This window comes from Pipistrellus hanaki (assembly GCF_964339955.1).
Source record: "Pipistrellus hanaki genome assembly, chromosome: 10".
Lineage (NCBI taxonomy): Eukaryota > Metazoa > Chordata > Mammalia > Chiroptera > Vespertilionidae > Pipistrellus > Pipistrellus hanaki.
In genome coordinates this window covers 40,411,793-40,437,687 of record NC_140512.1, presented here as the reverse complement: position 1 = coordinate 40,437,687, position 25,895 = coordinate 40,411,793, and the positions used below count along the sequence as shown (strand labels likewise).

General features: G+C 34.9%; 1 protein-coding gene across 1 annotated transcript in view; it reads right to left on the bottom strand.

The window, feature by feature from the left end:
* Positions 1-25,895, bottom strand: part of ABCB5 (ATP binding cassette subfamily B member 5) — a gene marked incomplete at both ends in the record, with an annotated part of 77,482 nt that overhangs the window by 29,726 nt on the left and 21,861 nt on the right. The window contains 8 exons of the mRNA XM_084897121.1: positions 4,206-4,283; positions 4,469-4,573; positions 5,456-5,599; positions 7,910-8,047; positions 9,587-9,748; positions 18,883-19,053; positions 22,623-22,826; positions 24,053-24,178. Coding sequence (XP_084753247.1) covers positions 4,206-4,283; positions 4,469-4,573; positions 5,456-5,599; positions 7,910-8,047; positions 9,587-9,748; positions 18,883-19,053; positions 22,623-22,826; positions 24,053-24,178 — 1,128 coding nt within the window. The remainder of the gene's footprint in view (positions 1-4,205; positions 4,284-4,468; positions 4,574-5,455; positions 5,600-7,909; positions 8,048-9,586; positions 9,749-18,882; positions 19,054-22,622; positions 22,827-24,052; positions 24,179-25,895) is intronic.

Here is a 25,895-nt window from a genome sequence, read left to right as displayed (position 1 = left end):
AAACAATTTTATTTTCAACAGCAAATAGAGACAGCACTTAGAACTTCTCAACCCAAGGAATTCTGATCTTAGTAGCTATTGAGTGTTTCCTCCCATTCACTCAAACTGCGTATCTCTTGTGGGTTAAAACTACAGGAGACTGCTCTGAAAAATTATTTGTTTTTAGTGAGTTAAATAACTGGGCTTACAACAACCCAGCCAGGAACCTGATACCTAGGTTACATACAGATTTCTGCCAACTAACAAAACAAAAGCGTAACAGAGAGAAGGCTATGCAGTAATCTTGAAGTCACGTGAGAATAAAGCTCCCAAGAGGGAATAAGGCAGGAGGCAGAATGTGTACAATCCTGGCATGGCAGCACTACTCTCTAGATACCCAGAGGGCATCCTATGGAGATCATGATCTGCACTACACAGTCACTTTGAAAACAACCCCAGTCAAGAGCCTAACATATTGGGAACTTACATCAGCAACAGTAATACCATAGTACTCTTGTACTGGAAGACATTGCCTGTTTTTCATTGTAGACACAAACAATTTAAGATATACTGTACATTTTCTAATTATTTTTGTACTCGAAGGAACCGCTGAGCTAAAGCCAGCCCCTAATTATTTTTATATTGCAATATGACATGAGTTGCATAGAGAATTTTTATATACAATAGGATGTTAAAATGTAGAAAGAGAATTCATTACTGAATATTCCATCCTTGATTCTATAGTAGCACAAAGCTTAAGATACATATGTGACTAATCTTAGTCATTATCTGGTGTTCAATCAGCAAGATGTACAGAATTGTTTTTCAAGTCAGCAACTGTACACTAGGGATCATTTTCCAATATTTGCTCAAACTCTTAGAGTTTCTAGAACATAGCTGGTGTTGAGTAAAAATTAGCTTGCTTTTTCTATTTCTGATGGTAAAATAAGTAAGGCTATCAGTTTTTTTTTTTATACTAGCAAATCCACTTTTTTCCTGCCAAAAAATTTACTAGAAATAAATAACACTATGTATGTACCTGGTATATACTTTTTCATTTAATTATCACAACTTTGTGAGGTAGATATTATCATCCATCCATATTTTATAAATGAGGAAGCCGTGGTACAGAGAGATTAAATATGACTTGCCCTAGGCCACATAGCTGGCCAGTACTGAGGCTAGGATTTGAACTTAGGCAACTAGATGCCAGAGATTTTAAACAAGTACCTCCCATCTAACTGCAGTATTGTAGTTGAGTTTCATTACTTATTCCTCCTGCTTCAGTACTTGTTACCTCAAATACTTTTGGAATTAGCCCTTTGAGATCCCTTAGGAATCACCATTTAATGCCATCATCTTATGATTTAGAGACACTCCCACAGAGGACTTAGCCAACCTAATTTAGAGAGTAATGGGCAAAAATAAAGTTCAAATCTGTTAAAAAACAAAAAAACCCCAAACAAACCAATAGATCTAAAGGTCAATATTTATCATTAAGAAATATAGGGTGCCCCAAAAATATATATACACACTTTGAATAATTATAAAGGCAGTGTTTATTAAAATACATTTCATTTTCAAAATTGAGCTCCCAGCTGTGAAAGTGTATACACATTTTTTGGGAGACTCTGCATAAATTTAGCTTTGAAACACAATTGGCAAAGAGTTATTTACAACCACTAAAGTCAGCAACAATTAGAACATTCTTTTAACTGGAAGGAGTGCAAGTAATCAAATAAAATATGGATTTTATACCTATAAAAAGACACACCTGATTCCATAAATACCTCTACCTCAAATGAGGTTTCAAAATGGTTATAAAAAGCACTGCAAGTCTCAGCATGCTTTCTAAGCCTTAAAAAGTCTTAACTTGGGACAATAATCAGGTAATAAGAGTTAGGCAAAACTGAACATTAGGAGCTTCCCTCACTGTAGATAAAAGTGAAATTGGGAAATATATTTATAAAGAAACCCAAATTACTATTATTTTATTTTTTCCAATTACACACACACACACACACACACACACACACACACACACACACCACAAAGATAAGAAGCAAAAAGAATGCTGAAGGATGAAAAGGGAAAACAAACACTAAGCTGAAAGGGCTGAGTTAAATTTATGAGGGAATTTTAAAAACACAAATAACATAGATATTCTGTGTGTATCTCTGTACATGCATGCTTTTGGAAGGACCAGAGTTTATGGCTTAGAGATTGGTGCATTCTTATGGGCAGAAGCTACTTTATCCATGAATGTTACTATCCTTATGTTCACAAGGCTAGTGCTAGGCAAAGCATCAGTGTCCATTATTAACAAACAGGATATTAGATTAATAATATCTACAAGTTGAAGTGTCCTTGAGGCTCTTCTACTAAAAGCATACTGTAAACCTCTATAGAGGAATTTCAAAGTAATGCTTTTTAAAAAAATATATTTTATTAATTTTTCACAGAGAGGAAGGGAGAGGGATAGAGAGTTAGAAACATCAATGATAGAGATATCTCGACCAGCTGCCTCCTGGACACCCCCCACCGGGGATGTGCCCACAACCAATGTATGTGCCCTTGACTGGAATCAAACCTGGGACCTTTCAGTCCGCAGACCAACGCTCTATCCACTGAGCCAAACCAGTTTTGGCTAAAAGTAATGCTTTAAAGGTTAAAATGTATACTCTGTTGTTTAAAACATACAATCAGGGAACATTTTCAAAAATTTCCATAAACTGAAAATCCTTGAATATGAAAAAAAAACACAAATTATAAAGAAAAACCAAAAATGAGCAAATGTTGTCAACTAGTGTGAAACATAGTATTAGATAATTAAAATTCCTCCTTATATTATCAGAGATTTGCAGCAAAGACATTGCGTTCATAAATTAAAAAACAAAAGCAAACTAAAGTACCAAGTTTGACATGAGCCAGACATGGAGGCACTATATGGTTTTATGATCCCTTACATTTCCCTTTTTCTGGATTAAGGAGAGGCTCCAGTCTCTGGACCTTTTTGAGCAGAGAATTCCAGGCACCAACTGCTTTGGAGCATCAGGTTGCTCTGGGGAACCTGCCATTTGTTTTGCTGCATTTTGTATCTCCTAGTTCCCTAAGTGCACAGAAGTAAAAGAGTTTTGTTATACAGCAACCCTTCAAATGCTACTGCTAAAAGTCACAAGATGTAAAATTTGGTTTTGATGACTTGGCTGGAGTGACAGAAACTCTATTTCTGAAAAGAAATGACCCGGCAGGAAGCTATTTGTTCCTGCACAGTGAGTTCTGGTGACAGAAAGTACTATGGTGAAGGGCTCCCAGTGATTACTGCTTTCAGGGTAACCCAATACACCTCAGGCTCCTGAAAGAGTTTTTGAGGTGCCAAACAGACATTCCTATCATTTGCCCCCAAGACTCACTTCTCAAGATTATTACTTAATCCACCTAGTTTTATTTTTTTCATATGTGTGATTGATCACCAGTGTTCAGTAGGCCGATCTGCCAACTAGACTGATGTTATCTGAATTCAGAACTCCTCTAAGGAAGGAGAGATTGGCTGCTTTAAGAAATATGAAGTGTTTGTTTCCATGCCTCTGGTTCTATTTATTCATCAGTTTATTTTGTTCATTAGATTCCTTGTTTGTTTAGTTTATGCATATAAGCATTACCATGGACAGAGACAAAAGGTCATGAAGGCTTGGGGCAAGGTAGAAACTGGGTGGAGGGGGGCAATGGGAGAGAAAAGGGGTACATCTGTAATATTCTCAACAATAAAGATTTAAAAATAAAAAAAAGTATGAAGTGAAAAAACTTAAGCTGTGCACATGGGTGAGAACAAGGGGAATTAACTCCTTTTCACATATGTTATTCAAGGTATTGTAGCTCTTAACTTTCCTTTTCAGTTTTAATTTGAGTTTCCATTCTGATCCTAGAATACTACATTATACATTAAATAAAGATTTGTTAAGAAATATGCAAGGAATGAGGAGCAGACTCTAAACCTTGCTTTCTATAAGTTGTACTTTTGAATACAATTTTGAACTTGCTCCTCTTACAGAAATACACTATAAGAATTCTGACATCAGATGCCTCTTGGAACACAAAAAGCATGTTTTTAAATGAGCAAAAGAAAGGTTATGTCAAGAAATTGATTTGAAGAATTATCCAAAGCTAGGATAGTTAAAAGCACATTTTAAATAAAATAAGAAAAAAAAAATCAACTAAACACTGACCTGATATAACATGGTTTTAAATGCCAAGTGCCTTAATCTCATGGTCAAAATTTCCCCTGCTCTGCCATAAAAGAATCCCTGGAAAACAAGAAGAAAATCTACATTTATTCTTAACTCTTTCTTATTTCTTTATAACAGTTACTATATTTGCTTATTTATATTTTATTTAGTTATTGCACTTAGCTATTATTTTTATCTCAAATAGAGAAGATAACGTAAATAAGTAATCTCATTAAAGCTTGTTTAATTCATTGAAATCTTACCTGAATCAAATAAGTGACAAGGCAAATAACACCCAAAATGATAAATACCATGGAATAAATTTCTGCGTCATGCTTTAATGTGGATTTATCATCTTTTTCAAACATCTGAAAAAGAATAGATTTTTAAAAAATCAGGTGATTGGAAAAAAATACAAAAGAGAGAAAAAACTAAAATGTCTATTCATCAGGATTTCAAAAATGAATTTCAACATAATAAAGTGTACCATTGTTTTATCCTCTATGTTTATTAAATGGGATAAAAGCATAATTTGCTGTTAATTCTCTCACTTAAGCTACGAATTTATAAAATCAGACAAATGAGTCCTTTACCTGTTATTATTTTCGCAGTATATTATCAAAGAAACTATCAGTTTGAATTATTTCCAATAAGTCAGATTTCTTAGTATTCTTCTATTTAGAGTACTACCTGCAATATTAGAACTTTGCACATGTCCTTAGAAATTGTTCCTAAAATTGGTAATTATAGATGTACATATTGGCATCTATGTTGATAAGGCATAACTGTGCGAATCTGAGAGACTGAAAACTTAACATAGCTCTGGTAAAATCCTTGAGTCCATCAACTTTCCTAGGTCCCTCAGCACAATCTAAAACTCCTTTTTCCTCTCCCTGACTTAGCTGTTAATAAAAAAAAAATGGCCATTGTTCTGAACAGTTGAAAGAAGAGCAGTCGTATTTGTCTATTTTATTGCTTCAATGCTTTGGAATGCTGATACAGCACTGGAGTCAAAATTAGAATACAAAGCAATTTATTTACTGATTGCCCAATCAACAAGTCCCAGCCAAAACCTTCACAATAGTGGCTGGTTTGTTCCCTGAGAGCATTAGTTAACCTTTCTGTCATGGATCCCACAGTAGAGGGGACCCCAAATTTCCTCTTGCTGGATCAGCGTACAACAGGTCTGTTCTCTCAGGTCACATTTTGTTTATAATAGTCGAAACTATTAGCAAATTACTTTTACTTACAGTTATGATTTTTGCAAAGATGATGGAAAATATTGGATGAACAGTCCCATTTAGAACAGAAGCCAATGTCCCCAGAACCACAGAAAGCCATTCAGACTTGTTTAATTTTAAAATTTTTAATAGTGAAACTTCAGGGAGATCTGTCTATAAATAAAATACTTTGGTTAAAACCCCAGTTTGAGAGCATAATGGAACCTAGAGAAGTTAGACATCTTAAATAGACTGATAATGTAAAATATCAAATACAATAGATGAATCAGTAGAAATAATTTTTCTTAGAAAGATTTCACTGCCCATATTACTGGAATCATACCTAAAAGTGACTATTTGTGCAACTTCTCTTTTTGGCATTTCACTCAGCTGCTACCATTAAAAAGTACTAATTAACCCACATGTTTTGATAGCTAAGACTCAAAGAGGAAATAACATGTAAATTTTTCTTTACTTCTATTAGCCTGTATGAAATGTTATTCTCAGAAATAGGAATTCCTTTCTCTTCAATTTTCTGTTTGGTATAATTCACTAGTAAAGCCACCTGGGGATGGAGTTTTCTTTATAAAAAAGGTTTTAACTACAAATTTAATTTCATTTTAAAAGATATAATATTATTCAAGCTATTACATTTTTTTTTTTTAGTAGGCTTTGGTACTCAAAGAGTTTGCCCATTCCATCAGAGTTGTAGTATTTGTTGGCAGAAATGTTTTCATATGATTGTATTATTATTATTTTAATATCTGTAATTTATGTGGTGATGTCATCACTCTAATTCTTAATATTGGTAATTTGTGTCTTCTTTCTAAGTTTTACTTGCTCATTTAGTCCAGTGGTTTTTCAGTTTATTGATGTTCTCAAAGAACCAGCTTTGGAATTCATTGATTTTTCCTCTTTGTAGTTATTCTTTTCCTTTTAGTTTTTTAAGGGGGAAGTTTATTAGTTTACTAATTTGAGATTTTTTTAATATACTATATATTTAGGTATTTAGTAGTATACATCTCTTAGCATCCTTTTGTGCTTCATTTGAAATTTTCATTTCGTTCAGTTAAAAACACTTCTGAATTTCTCTTTTGATTTCTTCTTTGATCCATTATTTAAAGCTGAGTTACTTAATTTCCAAAGAACCTATCTACTTTCTGTTCTTGATTTTTTATTTAATTCTATTTTGGTCAGGTAATATACTTTGAATTACCTGAATTTTTAAGTTTATTGAGACTTGTGTTATGGTCCAGAATATGGCCTACATTGGTGAATGTTTCAAATGCATTTGAAAAGAATGTGTATTCTATTGATAAGTCTAGACTTTTATAAATGTCTATTAGGTCAGGTCGGCTGACAGTACTATTAACGCTATTTCTATCTTTATTGAACTATTGTTTATTTGTTCCATCAATATTTAAGAGAGGGGTGTTGAAATTTCTGAATATAATTGCAATTTTATCTATTTCTCTCTTCAGTCCTTGACAAACTAATATTTTTGCTCTGAAATTTACTTTGACTGCCATTAACATCACAGTCTATCTTCAACTGATATATGTCATTTCAGAACCTGAAAATAGAATACTTCCACTTTTTCTTCCTGCTCTTTCTGGCGGCTATCCGAGAACACTCCTGCAGGGTGAGCTCTTTTCTTCATTGTTCTGCCTACAGTTTTCTAAGAGCTCGGTGCCTGTTTTCTCATGTGTTTGAATACCACGTGCTTTCTCCAGCTCTTCGCTTGGCCAGTGAAGGTGTAACCATGAGGACTAGACAGCATGGGCCTGTGCTTCAGCCAGCTCACTGATGCCTGCACCCTTCTGCTCACAGCTTTGTTCACTTGGGCAAGGAGTACTTGTTCTCATGCTTGCTTCCCCATTCCTACCCCCAGGCTCTCCCCTAGTCCAGATCACCCCGCTGTAACCCTCTTTATATCTCATACCACTTAGGACTACTCTCTTCAATTTCCAATTTACCTCACTCATTTCAGCCTCCCTTCTCTAAACATGCCCAGGATGTACTTTGGCCTCAATACATACTCTGAACATTTTCCTCACTCTCTCTGGTTGTGTTCTGGGATTAGAGGACTAGATCCTGTACATGCTGGGGCCTATCTGTCCTGGTAGTGGGGTGGATCTGGGTTTTTATATGACCCAAATTAATTTTGAACAACACTGGTAGTATCTGTACCACAATTCCTGAGCCACTGTTTTAAACACAGTTTGCCTCATAGGAAAGAAAGAAAAATGTAACATTCTCATGAGATGTCTTGTTTGCACAATGGCTTCTGACCAAAGTGCCAGCTTATTTGAGGGCCTCTTTCTTTACAATGTACCGGTGATACTAAAGTTTAGGAAAGAGTTATGTTTTATAAGTTTAATGCTATAGTAACATTTTATCATAGATGCACCCTAAATATTGTAAGGATTAAATAAAAATTCATTGGAGAACATGGGGTAAACTTGTTGATAGTTGAAACATTACCTCTTTATGCTGAGTAGATTCCTCAGACTTGTCAGTAAAGTGTGACTTGATGGTATTCATGGAGCACAGAGGAGCTGAACTGGTATTTTTTTCAGAATATGCCACTGATTCCATCTGCTCACCAGCTTTTTTAATATCCTTAAATGACGAACATACAGCTTACCATTAGACTAAGGCCTTAAAAATTCAAAGAAACTTTATTAACCATCCCTTTAAACACTATTGTCTCTGTTATTGAGAGTAGTATATTCTTATTCAGCAGGTCTTGCTGAAGTTTTCAGGCTTCATAAAGAGCAAGTCCAACTTATACTAAAATGTTAGTGAGTGACAATGACTTTCTGTGCCTTCCCCACACACCCTGTCTCTCCCTAAAGATCAGTATAATTAACTGGAGAAAACAATGCCTTAATCCAAAACAATTATTCCATCAGCAGGGGCAGATCTTAGGTAAAGGAGCTTAGTGGGAGAGCTGATTTAAAGATAATTTTCTAACATGTAGCTAGGCACTTAAATGTGAGGCTGGTCCTGAGCCTGAGGAAGATCTCAGGAGAATAATACTTTCCAGGCCAGCCACTGCTGCCCATTCCAAACTGATTAAAAAGCAAAAGTAGTGAGGCCAGTTCATAAACAATAAGGAGTTCCAAAAATATCAATGGAACTGTTTAAATCATAGGACAGGATGAAGTTCTAAACCAGAACACTCTAAGTCTAGTTTTGTTTTTCTTGCTACTCAGAGAAACAAGACCAGCTTTCATGAAATAAAGGAGCTAGATATTGTCTGCTCATCTGAGTGGTGTGAGTAAATAAATTTGGCTTCCCTAAGAAGAGAGAAGAGGAAGGGAGTGAGACAGAAATGAGGAGCCTAGTCGGGGTGATTGTGGCCCAGATCAGGGTGGGGAGTGGAGATGAAAGACATAGGTAGATTTAGGTACAAAGGAGAATATACACATGAAAGGCTTCCCAGGGACACTGATTCTTTGACAAGCTTAACAACTGTTAATCAGTCATTTCAAAGTACAATGAACTTTAACCAGTCCTATACTATCTTAACATCTTTAATCAGACATTCCTTTGTGCTATCACTTTCTTTCCTCCCCTATAAATTTCTGTACTAAGAAAGAAATCTTTTATTTGGCTTTTTTCGGGAGTTATGTACTTTGTGACAAGTTTAAAGTAACATTTTGACCTCTTCTAATAATAAATTTTTCTAAGGAGGTTCTCTAACAGGACAAAGACAACTTCTTTTCCTGAGAAGGCTGCTAGACAAAATAAGTTTTGGTATCTCTATCTGTTTTTATCTCATTTTCATGTGGAAACTCACTAAATGAATATGTCTGCAAATAATCATGCATGTTCAAGACAAATAACTACAGCACTAATCTCCATGGTTTGAACTTTTCTGAAAAGTTTCACTGGATAATGCTAATGCTGGTAATAATAATATAGTAAAATTTATGTCAATAATAATTCAAAGCACTGTATATGAATAAATCAATTTAGTATTCACAAGAATTCATGAATACGTTACTATTATTTTCCCTAGGAGAGATTAGAAAACTGAGGCAAAAACATTTAAATAACTTAGTCAAGGTCCTAAAATTATTAAATTGCAGAGTTGGGATTCTGGTTAAAAAAACAACACCCTGATAACATAACATTATATCACGTAAACATTACCTGTGACATTGCAAGTGAATAATATAAACTTTGTTTTGCCATTAGTTCCGCATGTGTTCCTTTTTCTACCACCACCCCATCTTTTATGGCCACAATCAGATCTGCAGTTCGAATAGTGGAAAGTCGATGTGCTACCACAATTGTAGTCCGACCTTTGCTTGCCTAAAAACAAGAAATACAGAAACAATATAAAATTAATAGAATAACAAACTCTTCACTATTCAAGAAAACTACTTGTCATATATTTTAAATGTCAGAGAATGTTACTTTGCATATTGGAATTTGGAAACACTGATACATTAGCAAGGCCAATGAAAATTAAAATAAGAAGGAAGTCATAAAGTTAATTAGATTCCAAATTGGTGGATTTATAAAACCATGGTATTTTAGAACTAGAAAGGAAACTAAAAATCATTTAATCTGAGTCACCTAACAGCTCTCTGGTTATTAGTAACTAAAAATAACTAAGTAGCCTGACCAATGTGGCTCAGGAAATTGAGCATCAACTCATGCCCCAAGAGTTGACCAGTTCAATGCCGGGTCAGGGCACATGCTGCCAGGTTGTGGGCTTGATCTCCTGTGCAGGCTGTGCAGGAAGCAGCTGATCAATGATTCTCTGTCATCATTGATGTTTCTATCTCTCCCTCCCTCTCCCTTCCTCTCTGAAATCAATAAAAATATATTTTAACAAAATTTAAAAAATAACTAAGTAACTTAAACTCACTATTTCTCATTTTCTTCATCTCTAGAATGGAGATATTTCTTAATGAGGTGGGTACAGATTTAAGGTAATATGTTTTTAATTTTTTTACAAGTATCATATACATATGGAAAAGTACACTAAGGGTACAGATCAATGCACTTTGAAAACTGAATAGATCCAGATGTACAGTACTCAGATTAGAAAACAGATCAGCTGAGACTCTCTCAGGCTCTCTCCCAATCACTGTTGTCCAGTTCACACACACCAATGGCAACCACGATCCTGACTTCTAACAGCATAGATTAGTTTTTTTTTTGTTTTTTTTTTGTTTGTTATTTTATATAAATGGAAACATAATGTTAATCAAAAACACCCAGTCATAGAAGGTTATATGACTAGGTACTTTTGTTTAACATTATGTTTTTGAGATTCATCTATTTTGTTTCTTCTATAGAATTGTGAATCTTTCATTCTTTTTTTTTTTTTAAATATATTTTATTGATTTTTTTACAGAGAGGAAGGGAGAGAGAGAGCCAGAAACATCGATGGGAGAGTAACATCGAACAGCGGCCTCTAGCATACCCCCTACCGGGGATGTGCCCGCAACCAAGGTACATGTCCTTGACCGGAATCGAACCCAGGACCTTTCAGTCCACAGACCGACGCTCTACCACTGAGCCAAACCGGTTTCGGCGAATCTTTCATTCTTATTGCTGAATTCTATATACCACAATTTATTTACCCATACTATGCTGATGAGCATTTGGGTAGTTTTAGATTTCCCCCCATAATAAATAGGTTGTTATACATGTTTATTTGGTGAACATATGTACCCATTCTACTAGTTATATACCTAGAAGAATTAATGAGTCATATGCTTAGCTTTTTAAGGTTCTGCCAAACAGCTTTTTAAAGTGGTTGTCCCAATTTATAAACCTCCAAAAGTGCAGGAGAGTTTTGGTTACTCCATAGTCTCACTAACACAGTAATTTCTGTATTTGTCTGGTAGACAAATGCTATCATATTGTGGCTTTTATTTACATTTCCCTTTTGACTGATAAAGTTGAACAACTTTTTAGTTGGTTATTGACAATTTGGATATTCTCTCCTGCAAATTGTAGATTTTTGCTCATTTTTTTCTATAGGAACTGTCTTTTTCTCATCAGTTTTCAGGATTGTTTATATATTCTATATATGAGTACTCTGTCAAGTTCTATGTTTTACACTTATGTTTTTCCCTCTAAATGGTTGTCTTTTCACTTTCTTAATGGTGTTTTTGATGAATATAATTAAAAAAATTTTAGTGATCAGTTTGTGATTTTTTGTGTCCTATTTTAGAAATCTTTACTCCAATGTCATGTGGGTGTTTTTCTATCTATTATCTTACAATCTTTATAATTTGTGTTTCATATTTAGATCTACACTTCATTGGAAATGAATTGTATGTGATGTCAAGTAGGAATCAGTGTACATTTTCCCTGTACAGTGGCACTCCTTATTGAAGGTTTCACTTTTTACAGTTTCAATTATCCTGAGTCAACTGTGGTCTAAATATATTAAGTGGAAAATTCCAGAAATAAACAATTCAAAAGACATTTAGAGAGACTGCATTCATGTGACTTTTATTACAGTACATTGTTGTAACTGTTCTGTTATTAGTCATTGTTATTAATCTCTTACTGTGCCTAGTATAAATTAAACTCTATCATAAGTATGTATATATCAGAAAAAGCATATATATTAATGTCTGGCATGTGTATATAGGGCTCAGTACTATCTGCAGTTTCAGGCATACACTGGGGAGCTTGGAACATATCCCCTGCAGATAAAGGGACTAATGTTATCCATTGTCCCATCAGCATTTTTTTTAAAAGACCATCCTTTCTCTGTTACACTGCAGAGCTGTCTTTGTCATTAATTCAGGTGACCATTATTTGTGTCTGTTTTTGTATTCTGTATACTGTTCTATGTAGTTTGTTATTACACTAATTAGAGGCCCAATGTAAGAAATTCATGTATGGATAGGGTCCCTAGGCCTGGGTGGCAATCAGGGTTGATCTGTGGGTCAACCAGCAGGGCGATTTTGTGTGTGTGTGGGGTCACTGCTGGCGCCCACACCCACGTAGGCTCCCCTGGAGCCTCCTGCTAGCCAGCTGGCTCCGCCCCCTGGTCGCGCCCCCTTTTCCCCCCACTGGTCACCTCCCTCTGCACAGCGACTGGCAGGGTGATTGGGGGCTCCCTGCTAGCACCTGCCTTGGCTGGCCTGAGGCCTGCAGGCTGGAGGAAGCTCTTGCATTGAGCATCTGCCCCCCGGTGGTCAGTGTGCCCCCTGGTAGTCACAGTGATCAGTTGTTCCACCAGTCTTCCACCGTTCTGTCAATTCGCATATTAGGCTTTTATTATATAGGATACTACATTGTCTTAGCTTCCATAGATTTAAAATAGCCTTTCATATCTACTAATCTAGGTCTTTTAGCTTTATTATTCCTCTACAAGATTGTCTTGTTATTCTTGAGGTACTATAGCTTTGTAAATGCTTAGCACAATATCTGATACTTTTGGCATATTACAGGCACACTAAAAATGTTCTGGGTACTTAAGAACTGATAGCTAATATTATTAATACTACAGTACTTATATATTACTGTTTACTGTTGTTCTTATTTTTATTCTTATCTATTACAGAGAAAGAAATTAGAGCTCAGAAAAATTAAGAGGCTTGCTCAAGCCTTTATCTAGTCACTGGAAGGACTGGTACTAGAATCTGGTATGGTTTTCTCTATTCTCTAAAAAGGCCTCTCCATTGAAGTATATATTCTTCTTTTTTTTTTTTTAAGTATGTATTTTATTGATTTTTTACAGAGAGGAAGGGAGAGGGATAGTGTGCTAGAAACATTGATTAGCTGTCTCTTGCACACCCCCACAGGGGATGTGCCCGCAACCAAGGTACATGCCCCTGACCAGAATCGAACCTGGGACCCTTCAGTCCGCAGACCAACGCTTTATCCACTGAACCAAACCGGTTTCGGTGCAGTATATATTCTAGATGAGGCAGATGAGTATTTATTCCAAACTCTTGTATTCTAAATCTATAAGTAAAGAAAACCTGTTTTGAAACTATTGAAAATAATAGGATAGAATTTATTGAGGTTTCTGACCAGGGGAATCATGTATATAAATTAAGTTTGTTCTTTAAAAATTACCCATCACTCTTCTTTTTTTTTTTATTAGATTCTATTTTTTTCATTCAGGCAGATCTTATCATGTCTTTGAGATTTAAGAGGTTGTAAAATGATCAAGTTAAAAATGATTGATGTTGTAATAAATAACCTTAGACATACTAGTTTGAACTGTTTTTATTGCGGGTTTTCTTTTTGCTTCTTAATGTGGTACAGAAAGATATATTATTAGAATAATTTATCAGTCATTATTTTTATCAATGTTGTTTATATATTATGTCTTTGTTGTTATTGTTTATTTATTAATCAATTTATATATTATTTTCATATACATTTTACTAACTTTCTTTCATTTCTGACACTTCTATTATAGATAAAGGGCAAATACACTATTAAAATATTTCTTCTAATTAATTTCCTTTCAATGTGCATGAATCTGTGCACTAGGCCACAAGTCCTACATAATAAAAGCATAATATGCAAATTGACCATAACTCCAACACACAAGATGGCTGTCCCCATGTGGTCAAAGATGGCTGCTCCCATGTGGACAGAAAATGGATGCCACAAGATAGCCAGCAGGGAAGGGCAGTTGAGAGGGACCAGGTCTGCAAGGGAGGGCAGTTGGGGGGTGATTAAGCCTGCAGGGGAGGGCAGTTAGGGATAATCAGGCTGGCAGAGGAACAGTTAGGCATCAATCAGGATGGCAGGGGAGTGGTTAGGGAGTGGTCAGGCTGGCAGGTAGTAATGATTAGGGGAAATCAGAAAGGAAGGCAGGCGAACAGTTGGGAGCCAGCAGTCCTGGATTGTGAGAGGGATGTCCGATTGCCTGATGGGATCTGGCCTAAACAGACAGTTGGACATCCCTCGAGGGGTCCCAGATTGGAGAGCGTGCAGGCTGGGCTGAGGGACACCCACCCCTGTGGATGAATTTCATTCACCAGGCCTCTAGTATTTAATAAGAGGCTAGTTTTGAACAGTGATCTAAATTCAGATTTTGCTTCAGTCCTTTGGCAAATGTATAATTTTGATGCAGTACAGCATGGTGTTATGTGAATGAAGGCTGACAGTCTGGGTCCAGGTTCTGACTTCACTATTGCCCAAATGTACTTCTGTGTGTACATCAGTGAAGCAGGAGAATAAGTGTTCTTAATCATTGGGTTATTTTCATAAAATATATTTTTATTGATCTCAGAGAGGAAAGGAAAAAGAGAAGGAGGTAGAAACATCAATGATGAAAGAAAGAGCATCATTAATCGGCTACTCCCATTATTCCCCCTACTGGGGATCAAGCCCACAACCTGGGCATGTACCCTGACTGGGAATCAAACTGTCACCTCCTGGTTCATAGATCAATGCTCAACCACTGAACCACACTGACTGGGATCAATGGATTCTTAGCTATTATTATCTATTTATTTCTTTATTAAACCTAAAATAATGATATATGAATGGCTCCAGGGAATCTATGAACCCTTCAATATTATTTGTAAATCTCTGTGTATAAGTGCATTTGTAGATTTTTCTGAACAGTCTCAATGGGGCACTGATGTATTAAAAGGGAAGAAGCACTACCCTAAAAGAAGTTAATGGCCTATAATTTAACACCAAGCCTTACAAATGTGAGCTTGGTTAAGCAGACTTATAAAATATGCCATGATGCTTTGGGAATGAGGTAGTTTCTTTGTTACTTTTGCTTTTCTGGCTGAATTCCAGCCAAGGAAATTCCCTTGCAGAAATCCCCTTTCTGTTCCCAATTATTACAGTGGTCTTTAAAAATTACCCATCACTCTTCTTTTTTTATTTTATTAGATTCTATTTTTTTCATTCAGGCAGATCTTATCATGTCAGATTTTTCTGAACAGTCTCAATGGGGCACTGATGTATTAAAAGGGAAGAAGTGGTTAAAAGAAAAAAAGGAAAGAAAAAAATATCTTAAAAGTCCTCAATATCCTAGATAGCAAGATATGTAATTCACATATGGTAGAGACACCAAAATGTGTGTGTGTGTTGTGTGCGCGCGCACGTGTGCACAATAATCAAGCTAGCTTCAACTTTGGATAACCATTTCTTGGTGCTTAATTTAAGAAAGTAACCCACCGCTTACTGAAATATACCAATTTTCTTATTGTTCGGTTATCCAGGTAGTATAAATATAAAGGCTCTTGGAGGAACACCAACCGAATGCATTATAGTGGGAAAGAACAGTGACGATAAAGAAAAGCCCAAAAAGGTTGCGATAGGAGCAGTTCTATCTCTTCTAAGAATAAAACAGTGGTGGAAACTTTTCCCTCATAATTAGTAAAGGGCCTTTTTAAAGGTTCTCCATTGATGTGGGATAGTTGACCTTCTTTTAATAATAATTATTCCTTAGATTTGCATTCAACTTCTAACATTTCAAAGAGCTTTTACAGGTCTTATTCTAAAACCAGTGTGGGCTTCCTCTGCTTCCCTAGTAACCTGGAGATGTCCATGCTGTGCCTCCTCACAGTGGGACAGCCTGGAAGCTTGCTGCATTGGCACACCAGGTCCAAACCAGTAGCAAAGTGGAACCACATAGCCTGTGGCATTAACCTTTATCCATGGGCCCTAGATTCTCTTCTTGAACAAGACTAATGAATAAAAACTAGTTTTGGGCAATTAAGAAATCCAGAAAAGGGCACTTCAAGTCTTGGAACTATTCTGTATCATACTCATACAAAATCCTTTCAACAAGTATTTATTACCTGTCTACTAAGGCCAGTCATGGTTCTGGTGCTGGGGACACTACAGTTAATCAAGCAAAGCCTTTGCCACCAGAAAGTTCACATTCCAGTGGGGAAAGAGAGACAACAAAATACATACACAGTATGTTAACTGACGAAAAGTGCTATGACATCTTTAAGGAGCATCCAATGTGGGGGCGAGTGGAGAAATGTAAATTTCCAGAAGGAGTTTGGTACCTAATTCCAAAAAAAACTTACTGAAAGGAGTTAGGTTTTTATTTAGAGTGAAGAGTGAGATAAGAAGTCACTGGATGATTTGAAGCAGAGGCATGTCATGATCAAATTTACACATTAATAGCATTACGTGGTCCTGTGTTGAGAAAAGACTGAAGTGGTTCTGGGCTGAAGCAGGGAGTTAGATATTGTAATAATCCTAGTGAGATCAAGTCCCTTTTTAATCAAAACCCATCTTCTGCTCCAGGAAACTAATGATATGATTTTTAAAAGTCACTATTAGTTTTACTGGTTTTAGAACTTAATATAAAAGGAAGTTAATGCAGCAATGGAGAAAAAGGGTTGGGAGGAATATGCGAAGGCTGGGCATGGAGAGATGCATCAGTAAGAAGGGGTATTTTAACTTACCTACATTTTAACTTTTCTCTTTGCCAGGAGTCATTTTCCAATAAATTGAGGCATATATAATTAATCCAATTTACTGTGCTACATCACCTCATTTATTACCATTTACCCTTATGCCACAAAAGAACAAACACTGATTAAAGCAGTTTCACATGTATACATCTCTACAATGTTGATTTAATACCATGCTTTATAAACTAAAAAACAGTAATAGCAATGAATTTTTTAAAAATCTTAAAAAAAAACCATAATTCTGCCACACAACTGTTATTACTTTCATATATGTTGCCTTCATTTTTTTTTCACGTATACAATTATTTTATGAATTGGGATCATAGTTTACAAATATTTTGCATTGTTCTCTTTTTTACTTATAATGTAGATTTCATTTTAACCAGGAAGGAAAAAAAAATTGCGTATTAGTTTATCATGTTGCCAAGCAATTATTTATTTTTAAAGTTTAAACAAGTTGCTTTTTTAAAAAAAAAAATCCTTACCAGAATATATTTTTTTCCATTGACTTTTAGAGAGAGTAAGGGAGAGAAGGAGAGAGAAACAGAGAGAAACATTGATGTGAGACACATCAATTGGTTGCCTCCCACACACCCAGACCAGGGCTGGCGGTGAAACCTGCAACCCAGGCATGTGCCCTTGTGCCGGAACTGAACCCATGGCCCTTTGATTCAAGGGCCGATGCTCTAACTACTTAGAACACTGGCCAGGGCTAAAGTTTAAACAAGTTTTGATTGCCTGAAGTGATTAATATACTGGATGAAAAGACAATGGAGATATTTAACCTTTAAACAATTCCAGGGCCTATTATAATATGTTTTAAAAAATCTTATATACCTATGGTAACTATACCTCAATACGCCTGGAAAAAACTCTTATGTAATTTAAGAGATAGTTATGTTAAATGTAATCATTTTTTAGTACACTCAGCCCTAGGGAATGAAACATCAACAATTCTGAACATAATTTGAGTGCATTCTATAGATAAAAGCCCTGTCCTAGATAATAAGTATAAAAAATGAATAAGCATTAGTCATGCCCTTGAGGGAATCACTGTTTCTTCTTCACCCAAATGAACCAAATTAGCAAAGTGTCCGCAATAAACATGAATTTCCTTATCAGTTGTTCATTTTATGAAAATAAAAAATATCACATACAACATGTGACATACTCATCATGTGATGGAAACAAGGGTTAAAAACATATACAATCTAATTTGCAAGTTGATAATAATAAGTAATTTTTCAAAAAGCAGTGAGCACTCTGGCTGCCAACAACCATTTCTGCTCCCACAAAGTCAATATTTAAAAAGAAAAAGTTTATCCTTTTCTTGAGAAAAACACACAGTACATTTTCAAATAAGGTTAAAATAAAATGTGACATTAAGCTTTCTAAAGGGTTTGGAGGCCATGATTAAAAAGAGGGTTTGGCCATTGAAAAATTACCAGATCCCTCACTAACCACCCTTCCAGATGCAGTACAATTTGGTCAAGAGTCATGACTGCATGAGGCCATGAAGCATATGCAGCAGCTTGCAGTAAGCAGGTCAGTAGGAGGTTTGAGGGCCCAGGGCTGTAGGGATAGGATGGTTCAAGTGCAGGTCAAACCACACTGTATGCTTCTCTACTTGAGGTGAAATTAAGTTAAAATGATGCTCCAGGGCTGCCTTAAAGAAGAAAAGTTGTGAGAGAAGAGAATTCCATAGGTGTGTATGGAAAAGGCAAAGGTGAACATAGTTATAACCACTATGGTAGTAGTGGTAGGATTACTATGGGGAAGTGGAAATGCAGACCCATTGGAATGAAGATTTATATAGGATGACTGCTTGGATATCATTCTCAAATATGTATTTAGCACCAATTACAGCATCTTTTTCTTTTCTCCATATCATTTCCTATAACCATCACATAAATGTTTGAAAGGGTGAACAAACTGCATGCATATGTTAAGGAGCGAACTAAACTTAATGAATAATGTACTATGGTACTATACTTTCTTGTATTTAAAAATAACGCTGAATCAGGAACATAAAAATCAGAAATATGTCTGCTCACTTACCTTTTCCAGTGCAGTTTGAACAACGGATTCGCTTTCTGTATCTAGGGCAGAGGTAGCCTCATCTAAGAGCAGTATCTTTGGGTTTCGAACTAAAGCTCGAGCAATCGCGATTCTCTGTTTCTGTCCTCCACTCATTTGAGTTCCTTTTTCCCCTACTAAGGTATTAAATTTCTAATGGAAAATAGGAAAGAGCATAGAAACAGAGGCTAGCATGATCAAATGATAAGAAAAGGAAATGACAAACAGTTATGTTTTAATACCAGTCCGGCTGGTTTTGACCTTTGGTTTATTCTTTATAAAAATAAACAGCTATCAAGTTAAAAAGTCGAGAAAAGCGAGGACCTAAGAAAAATTTGGCTATGGATAAAAGAAATGAGAATATATGATATATCAAGGATTTTTAACAATTTGAATTTTCAAAGTTTTTAGGTAATTTTTAGAATATGTTGCTATCTTTAAAAGAACACTAATACAAAAACATATTTAACTACTATTAAAAATGTTTATTAGCAATTTCATGCATTACACACAATCTCTGTCCTGGATATTTTGAAAAAGAGTATGAAAAAGTTTACTGCAAAAATAAACTTTCCCTTAAAACTTATTTCAATTTAGGTCTTCTTTTACTTTTTTTTGGGTATATACATAATTAATCTGGCAAGATTGGTAGTTATTCTTCTTTTTTGTTGTTTCTTCATCAGTCCTGATATAGTTTTACTGATTTTATTAATCTTATCAAAGTACCAGATTTTGGTTTTAATGATTCCTTCTAATGTTTCTCCATTTTTTATTTTACTAATTGCTACTCTAATCTTTATTTTTTCCCTCCTTCTGCTTGCTTGGGGTTTGACTTGCTCTTTTTATTCTATTTCTCAAGGTAAAAACATAGTTTATAGATTTTAGATCTTTTTTCTTTTCTAAAGTAAATATTTAATGCTATGTTTCTACCAAGGCCATGTCTTAACTGTATCCCACAACTATTGGTTCACTGCATTTTCATTTTTATTTAGATAAAAAGATTTTTTAAATTTTCTTTTAAATTTCCTCTTTGAGCTACAGATTATTTAGAAGTGGGTTATTTAAATTAAAATATTTGTGGATTTGTATTATTAATTCTGTTATGGGCATATTTTATTTGAAATTGCAAAGCTCTTAATTTTTATTTTAATGACTCAAAATATTGTTTATCTCAGTGAACGTTTCATGTGCATTTGAGAAGAATGCATTCTGTATTTATTAGATTATTCTATAAATGTCATTTAGATCTACTTGGTTGACAGTATTACTCCAGTCATTCTATATCCTTACTTTTTGCCTATTTGTTCTATCAAGTATTAGAGACTTCAGCTAAAATTGTGGATTTGTCTATTTATCCTTTCAGATTTATCTTTTCTTTTTTTCTTTTTGCCTCATTCATTTTGAAGCTTTTCTGAAGTGCATAAACTAAATTATGATGTACTCAATTCTGTGCATATATTGGAGACTCTGAATATGTTTTCTTGTGGAAAAAAATGTTGATATCATTCTAGTAGGTAATTCAAATATTGATTTAGCACCTTGAACTTGTATAATCTTGGTTTTATGATTTGTTGGGAGTAAATCTGTTGTCTCAAAACTTGGCAGGACCCAACCTCCAAGTTATGTCTACTCTGGGGATCTTGTCATGGCGTGGTTTTAGAATTTGTCAGGGCAGGTCTAGAGTCAGCCTTACTCTAAGGTGTGGTTTTTACTCCTAAGGTGTAGCTTTTATTGGTGTCTCAGCTACATGCCTGAGGTATTTAAAAGGTGTTAATGTGATTTCTCCATTCTGGCTGGGTTGTGTTTTCAACTTCCCCACCATCCTGCTCAGCTTCTAGCATCTCCATTCTCCTCTCAGCTGTATCAGCTGCTCTCTGGTAAGCCTTGGATAGTCTTATACTCAGACAAAGATTCCCCATGGTATCTACATGGACCTCTGACCCCACCTCAGCTCCACAGCTCTCTCATTTCCTCTATCTTTGCTTAAGCTGCTCTGAAATTCTGTCTTTCAGCTCTGTCTGTATTCCACTTCCCAGAAATGGGGTCAGAAACTTGTTCCCAGGCAGAATGCTGCAAAATCACAGACTTTCTTCATGAGCTTCCTTTCTCCCAGGAATCACAGTCTTATGCTACCTTTCATCCATTGTTTAGAAACAATTGTCCTATTTTAGCCAGACTTAGGGTTATTTATTGGGAAAAGCTAGCAAGTATTAGTTAATCCTAATATAATAACTAAAAATATATGTATATCACAGAAGTTTCAAAAAAGTAATGTGGTTTTATTTTGAGCATAACTTTTTCAAATATTTCACCTACATACATTATCCTCTTTTGGAATTTTTATTTATTATTGTGCTTATCCTTATTTCTCAGGATTAACATGGCTGTGAAATTTAGTTTCCATCATCATAAGCTAATATCTTTAATTTGTTCTTTGGATTATATCTTTAGACTTTACTATTTTATTTTTAGCAAGGGACATTTTTGTATAGCTGTGAGACTTTTAGTAAAAAGACAGTAGTAACTTACAGGGTATGATTTCAGAGGCACCAGAAAGCTCCCTAATTCCAAGTGAGAAACTGAAGATGACTGGTGTTTTGAGAAAAGGAAGTCATTGTAAGACTCAAAAGGTCAAAGAAAGAAAATCTGTGTTTTCCTGAACCATAAGGCAAAGAATGACCTCAAGTCTTTAATGAGTTTTCTGTCTTAATTATGATACTAAGAATGGGGATAGGAGGTATTTACTAGCATAACAAAAATTTTTATTAAAAAATGAACAAAATTATAATGATTCATGGAAGGCAGTTTGTAAAGCATACTCATTAAAATGAACTTTTTTGTTATTGTTTCCTTCAGGAATGGTGAAATTTTGTCTGTATTTTAATTTCAAATATTATCCTTCCATATTTCACAGGGTACTCCCCACAACAATTTCAGTGGTACTGATGAACAAATACTTTGAAAATGTAAATAAATGGCCAAAACCGGTTTGGTTCAATGGATAGAGCATTGGCCTGTGGACTGAAAGGTCCCGAGTTCGATTCCGGTCAAGGGCATGTACCTGGGTTGCAGGCACATCTCCAGTACAGGGTGTGCAAGAGGCAGCTGATTGATGATTCTCTCTCATCAATGTTTCTAACTCTCTATCCCTCTCTCTTCCTCTCTGTAAAAAAAAAAATCAATATTAAAAAAAAAAGAAAATGTAAATAAATGGTTTTACAGCAATCATTTCTAAATACCCATTCCATTAAGAAATGTCCTAATACCAAGATATTAGTTTATTATGTCTATTTCCAAGTATGATTTCATATTTCATGTCCAATATTAGCTCTATGTGCTTCTAAAAAACAATCCTAGTTATTCTTTTGCCTAATCACAGACCCAATCTGAACATTTTGTGTGACAATCCCACTCTTAGCCACAAGATGGCCTTGCAAATCAACATTTTTGAGATATCATTTCTCTGCTGTGTCTCATATAATCTTTATTTTATATTTTCATTTACAGTGAGAACCAATTAGAACCAAATATGGTTTTTAAAATATCAATGCATTTGTTTTGGTTGTTACCATGCTCTCTCATTTATAGATGTTTCATCTAGGACAACTAAAAAATTAATCACATTTTCTTGCTTTGTAGAAGTTATTGTTTTTTTATTTCATTTTGGAATAGTATAGTGCTTTAGCTCTAAGCTAAGGATATAGGCTACATAGTGTACTTACATGGGGAAATTCCATTATAAAATCATAAGCATTTGCATCCTTTGCTGCTTTTTCAATCTCTTCATCAGTCACACCTTCTCGTCCATATTTAATATTGTTAATAATGGTAGTCCCAAACAAAACAGGCTCTTGGCTGACCACTCCAATATGTTCTCGATAATGCTGCACATTTAAAGTTCTGATGTCATTCCCATCCACTGTGATCTGCCAATCCAAAGGAATGAATCATGTGGTGATGCCTTTTATTTAATTGTTTTTAGTCTTTTTTACTTGTCTAAAACAAAAGCTGAGAAGCACAGTTTTTCAGGAGTCAAAGACTGACTATATTTTGATAAAATATTTATAGCATTTATATTGTTAAGAGACTTTTTTCTGATAGATAGGAACAAACAAAATATTTAAAAAATCTGCTTCAAATCTTGCCATATCATTTAAATATCTTTATTCTAAGATCCACAAACTAGTATTATAAAGATATATCCCCTGTCATTGTGTAGATACATGTAACTTCAGTTTTGTTATTTTCAGACTGATGTGATCTTTCATTTTTCCCCCCCCTAGGAAATATCCTTCCTTACTTCTCTTCAACACCCCATTCATTGCAAAATAATAGTAAATTGTCTTCTCCAGAGATAGTACCATTACCTTTTACCCTAACATATTCCAATGACAGAAGCCAATGTTCGATCAATATAACTTATAGAGTCTCTCTTTCTCACCAACTCTGGTATTTTGTATAACTGCTTATATATGGAATGGTTATCCAATAATTTATTCAACATTAGCATGGGTACATGAGTGGGGTGTTGAAGATTCTAAATGAAGATTTACTAAGAAATCAAATTTAAATGAAATCAGGCAATTGGAGAGTAGATTTTCTTTTAAAAAGAATAGTTGAAAATTTGAATAGAAGCATTAAAAATTATGGTCCTGTGATTATCATAGTCTCATTCTTTATGCCATGAACAAGGATAAGAAAATTAAGTGCAACATTATGGGTGACAGATAAAAATGAGAGAGCATATTCTCTACAGATGTCATTCTTCTGGGATGTTTTGAGAAATTGAAATTCTTGTTAAGTCCTGGGTACTACAAATTACTATTCTATTTTTCTCTACGGCATTTAATTCCTACTATATAACTTATTTTATTTATTGTCTGTCTACTTATTAGGATGTAAAATTGATGAAGGTAGAGGTATTTGTGCTTTGTTTACCAATGTATTCCCAGGACATAAAATAGTGACTGGCACATAGTAAATGCTCAGAAATATTTATTGAATGAATGCATATATAGGAAAGAAAACAATATTGCTTCTCTTGGAGCTCCACTGTTAAAAATTAAAAGTTAACATAGCTGTAAGATCTTTGTAATAGGTGGTATTTCCAAATATCACTGAGAAGATTCTGCATATTTGTAGGTGCACTTACAAAGCCGTCTTGGGGATCATATAACCTCTGCAGAAGTTGGACTGCTGTACTCTTCCCACTGCCATTGGGGCCAACCAAGGCTACTGTCTCTCCAGAATTAATCTTGAGATTCAGGCCTTTCAGAATCTATTGGAATGTATGGGGAAAATTTCACAAAACTAGGTTAAATGAAAATATGGTTTACATATTTTCAGAAATTTAATATAATTTAACATAAAACAAAGGCTCTTAAAAACAAATTTAGATCTTGTTTGTTTATACAATATATATATTATATATACAAACATATATAATAATAACCTACATAATTTTGGAAAATAATAGTAAAAGAATCATCATCTCTCTATATAAAGAAGAAATATAAATTAAGAGTACTTATCAAATATTAACTAGCCACAGAAAACTATATTTCAGCTGAAATACTTTATATGAATTTCATGACTACCAAGCTAGTGAAAATTTTACTTTTAATTGCAACAACTGAGTGAAATCTTATCAAATATCTTGGTGAGCTACTTAAGTAATTTCTTTTTTAGAATATATTTAACATTATTGCAAAATAAATTCAAAAGTAAAACAACTGTTGAAACTTTTTAGGGACTCCACTGAATGAGATTCCACCAACAGAAACCCTCCTTCTCCTAGTGGTGGATCCCATGGAGACATTTCAGCTTAGGGGAAGCACTTCAAAATTTTCTCAGTAACTGGGGGGTTGAAACCAGTATTTACTGGTAGTGTTCCAAGAACCTGCAAAGTGAGAGAAACCTCCCAGATGACAAGAGCAATCCTGTTGAGAAATTCTCACCTATCTTAGCTTGCATTTGTATGTATTTAGCCCCAAGTATGGGAATCTTTCTTTGGATTCCCTCACTTTGATCTCCCCATTTGTAAAGAAACAGACCCTTTAAATAGCCAAACATAAAACCTTCAAAGGGCCAAGCGGAGAAAAATTCTTTAAAGGAGGTGAGAAATCAGGACCCCCAGTGGGAGGAGCCCCTGCCCCACCTGCACTTTTACTCTAGAGTAGGTTTCTGTTCTTTCCCTAGAAGAATATGCGTTTTATGTAAAATGAGTGAACTTTTTCTTTTTTAAAATTCTTCAGCTTAATGAACAGAGCTGTTTCAAAAGTTCATTTCAAAAACAGTTGCTTAAAACCCAGAGAGCACTTTACTCTGCAATTTGATAGCACAATTGGTGCTTGTTTCCAGGAAGACAACCCAAACGTAGTTGTAAAATGGAGTTAATCCTCTATTTATGTTAAGAAAAATGGAAGACAGTACTCCTGTAATAATGGTAATTAAGTAACAATAAATAAATAAAGAGCTTTGAAAAGAGAATTTCAATCAAAGACTTAGAGAAAAATAAGGAAACAGGAGTAGGTAGGTCTTTTTTGATGCAAATTATACAGGGGACATTTATATCATACTTTAAAAGGCATTACTAGTATAGTTTGATAATGAGCAATTTTATTAATTTCACTTAAAATCATGTCCTTTTTCTATGAAACAAGTATTTGTTAGTAGTTACTCCCCGCATCCTTTAACTACTCTTTTGGGGAAATACACAATAAAATGAAAGGAGGAAGACAATAGAAGAAACATATTTTCTCAAGAACTTGTCAAAGGCTGAATGACAGAAGAAGACACTGTGCTGTGTGTGCATACATGAGTGTGTTTGTGTGTGTGTAAAAGTGAGAGGGGAAGTAACTGAGGCACAAATGCTGACACAGTAAATGCCCTAGGAAAGGGAGAAGTGAAACGCACAACCTGTGCATAATTCTCCCAGGTTAGAAATTAGATTAAAATGAGTTATGCTGGGTGGATAACATCCAGAGTTCACCAAT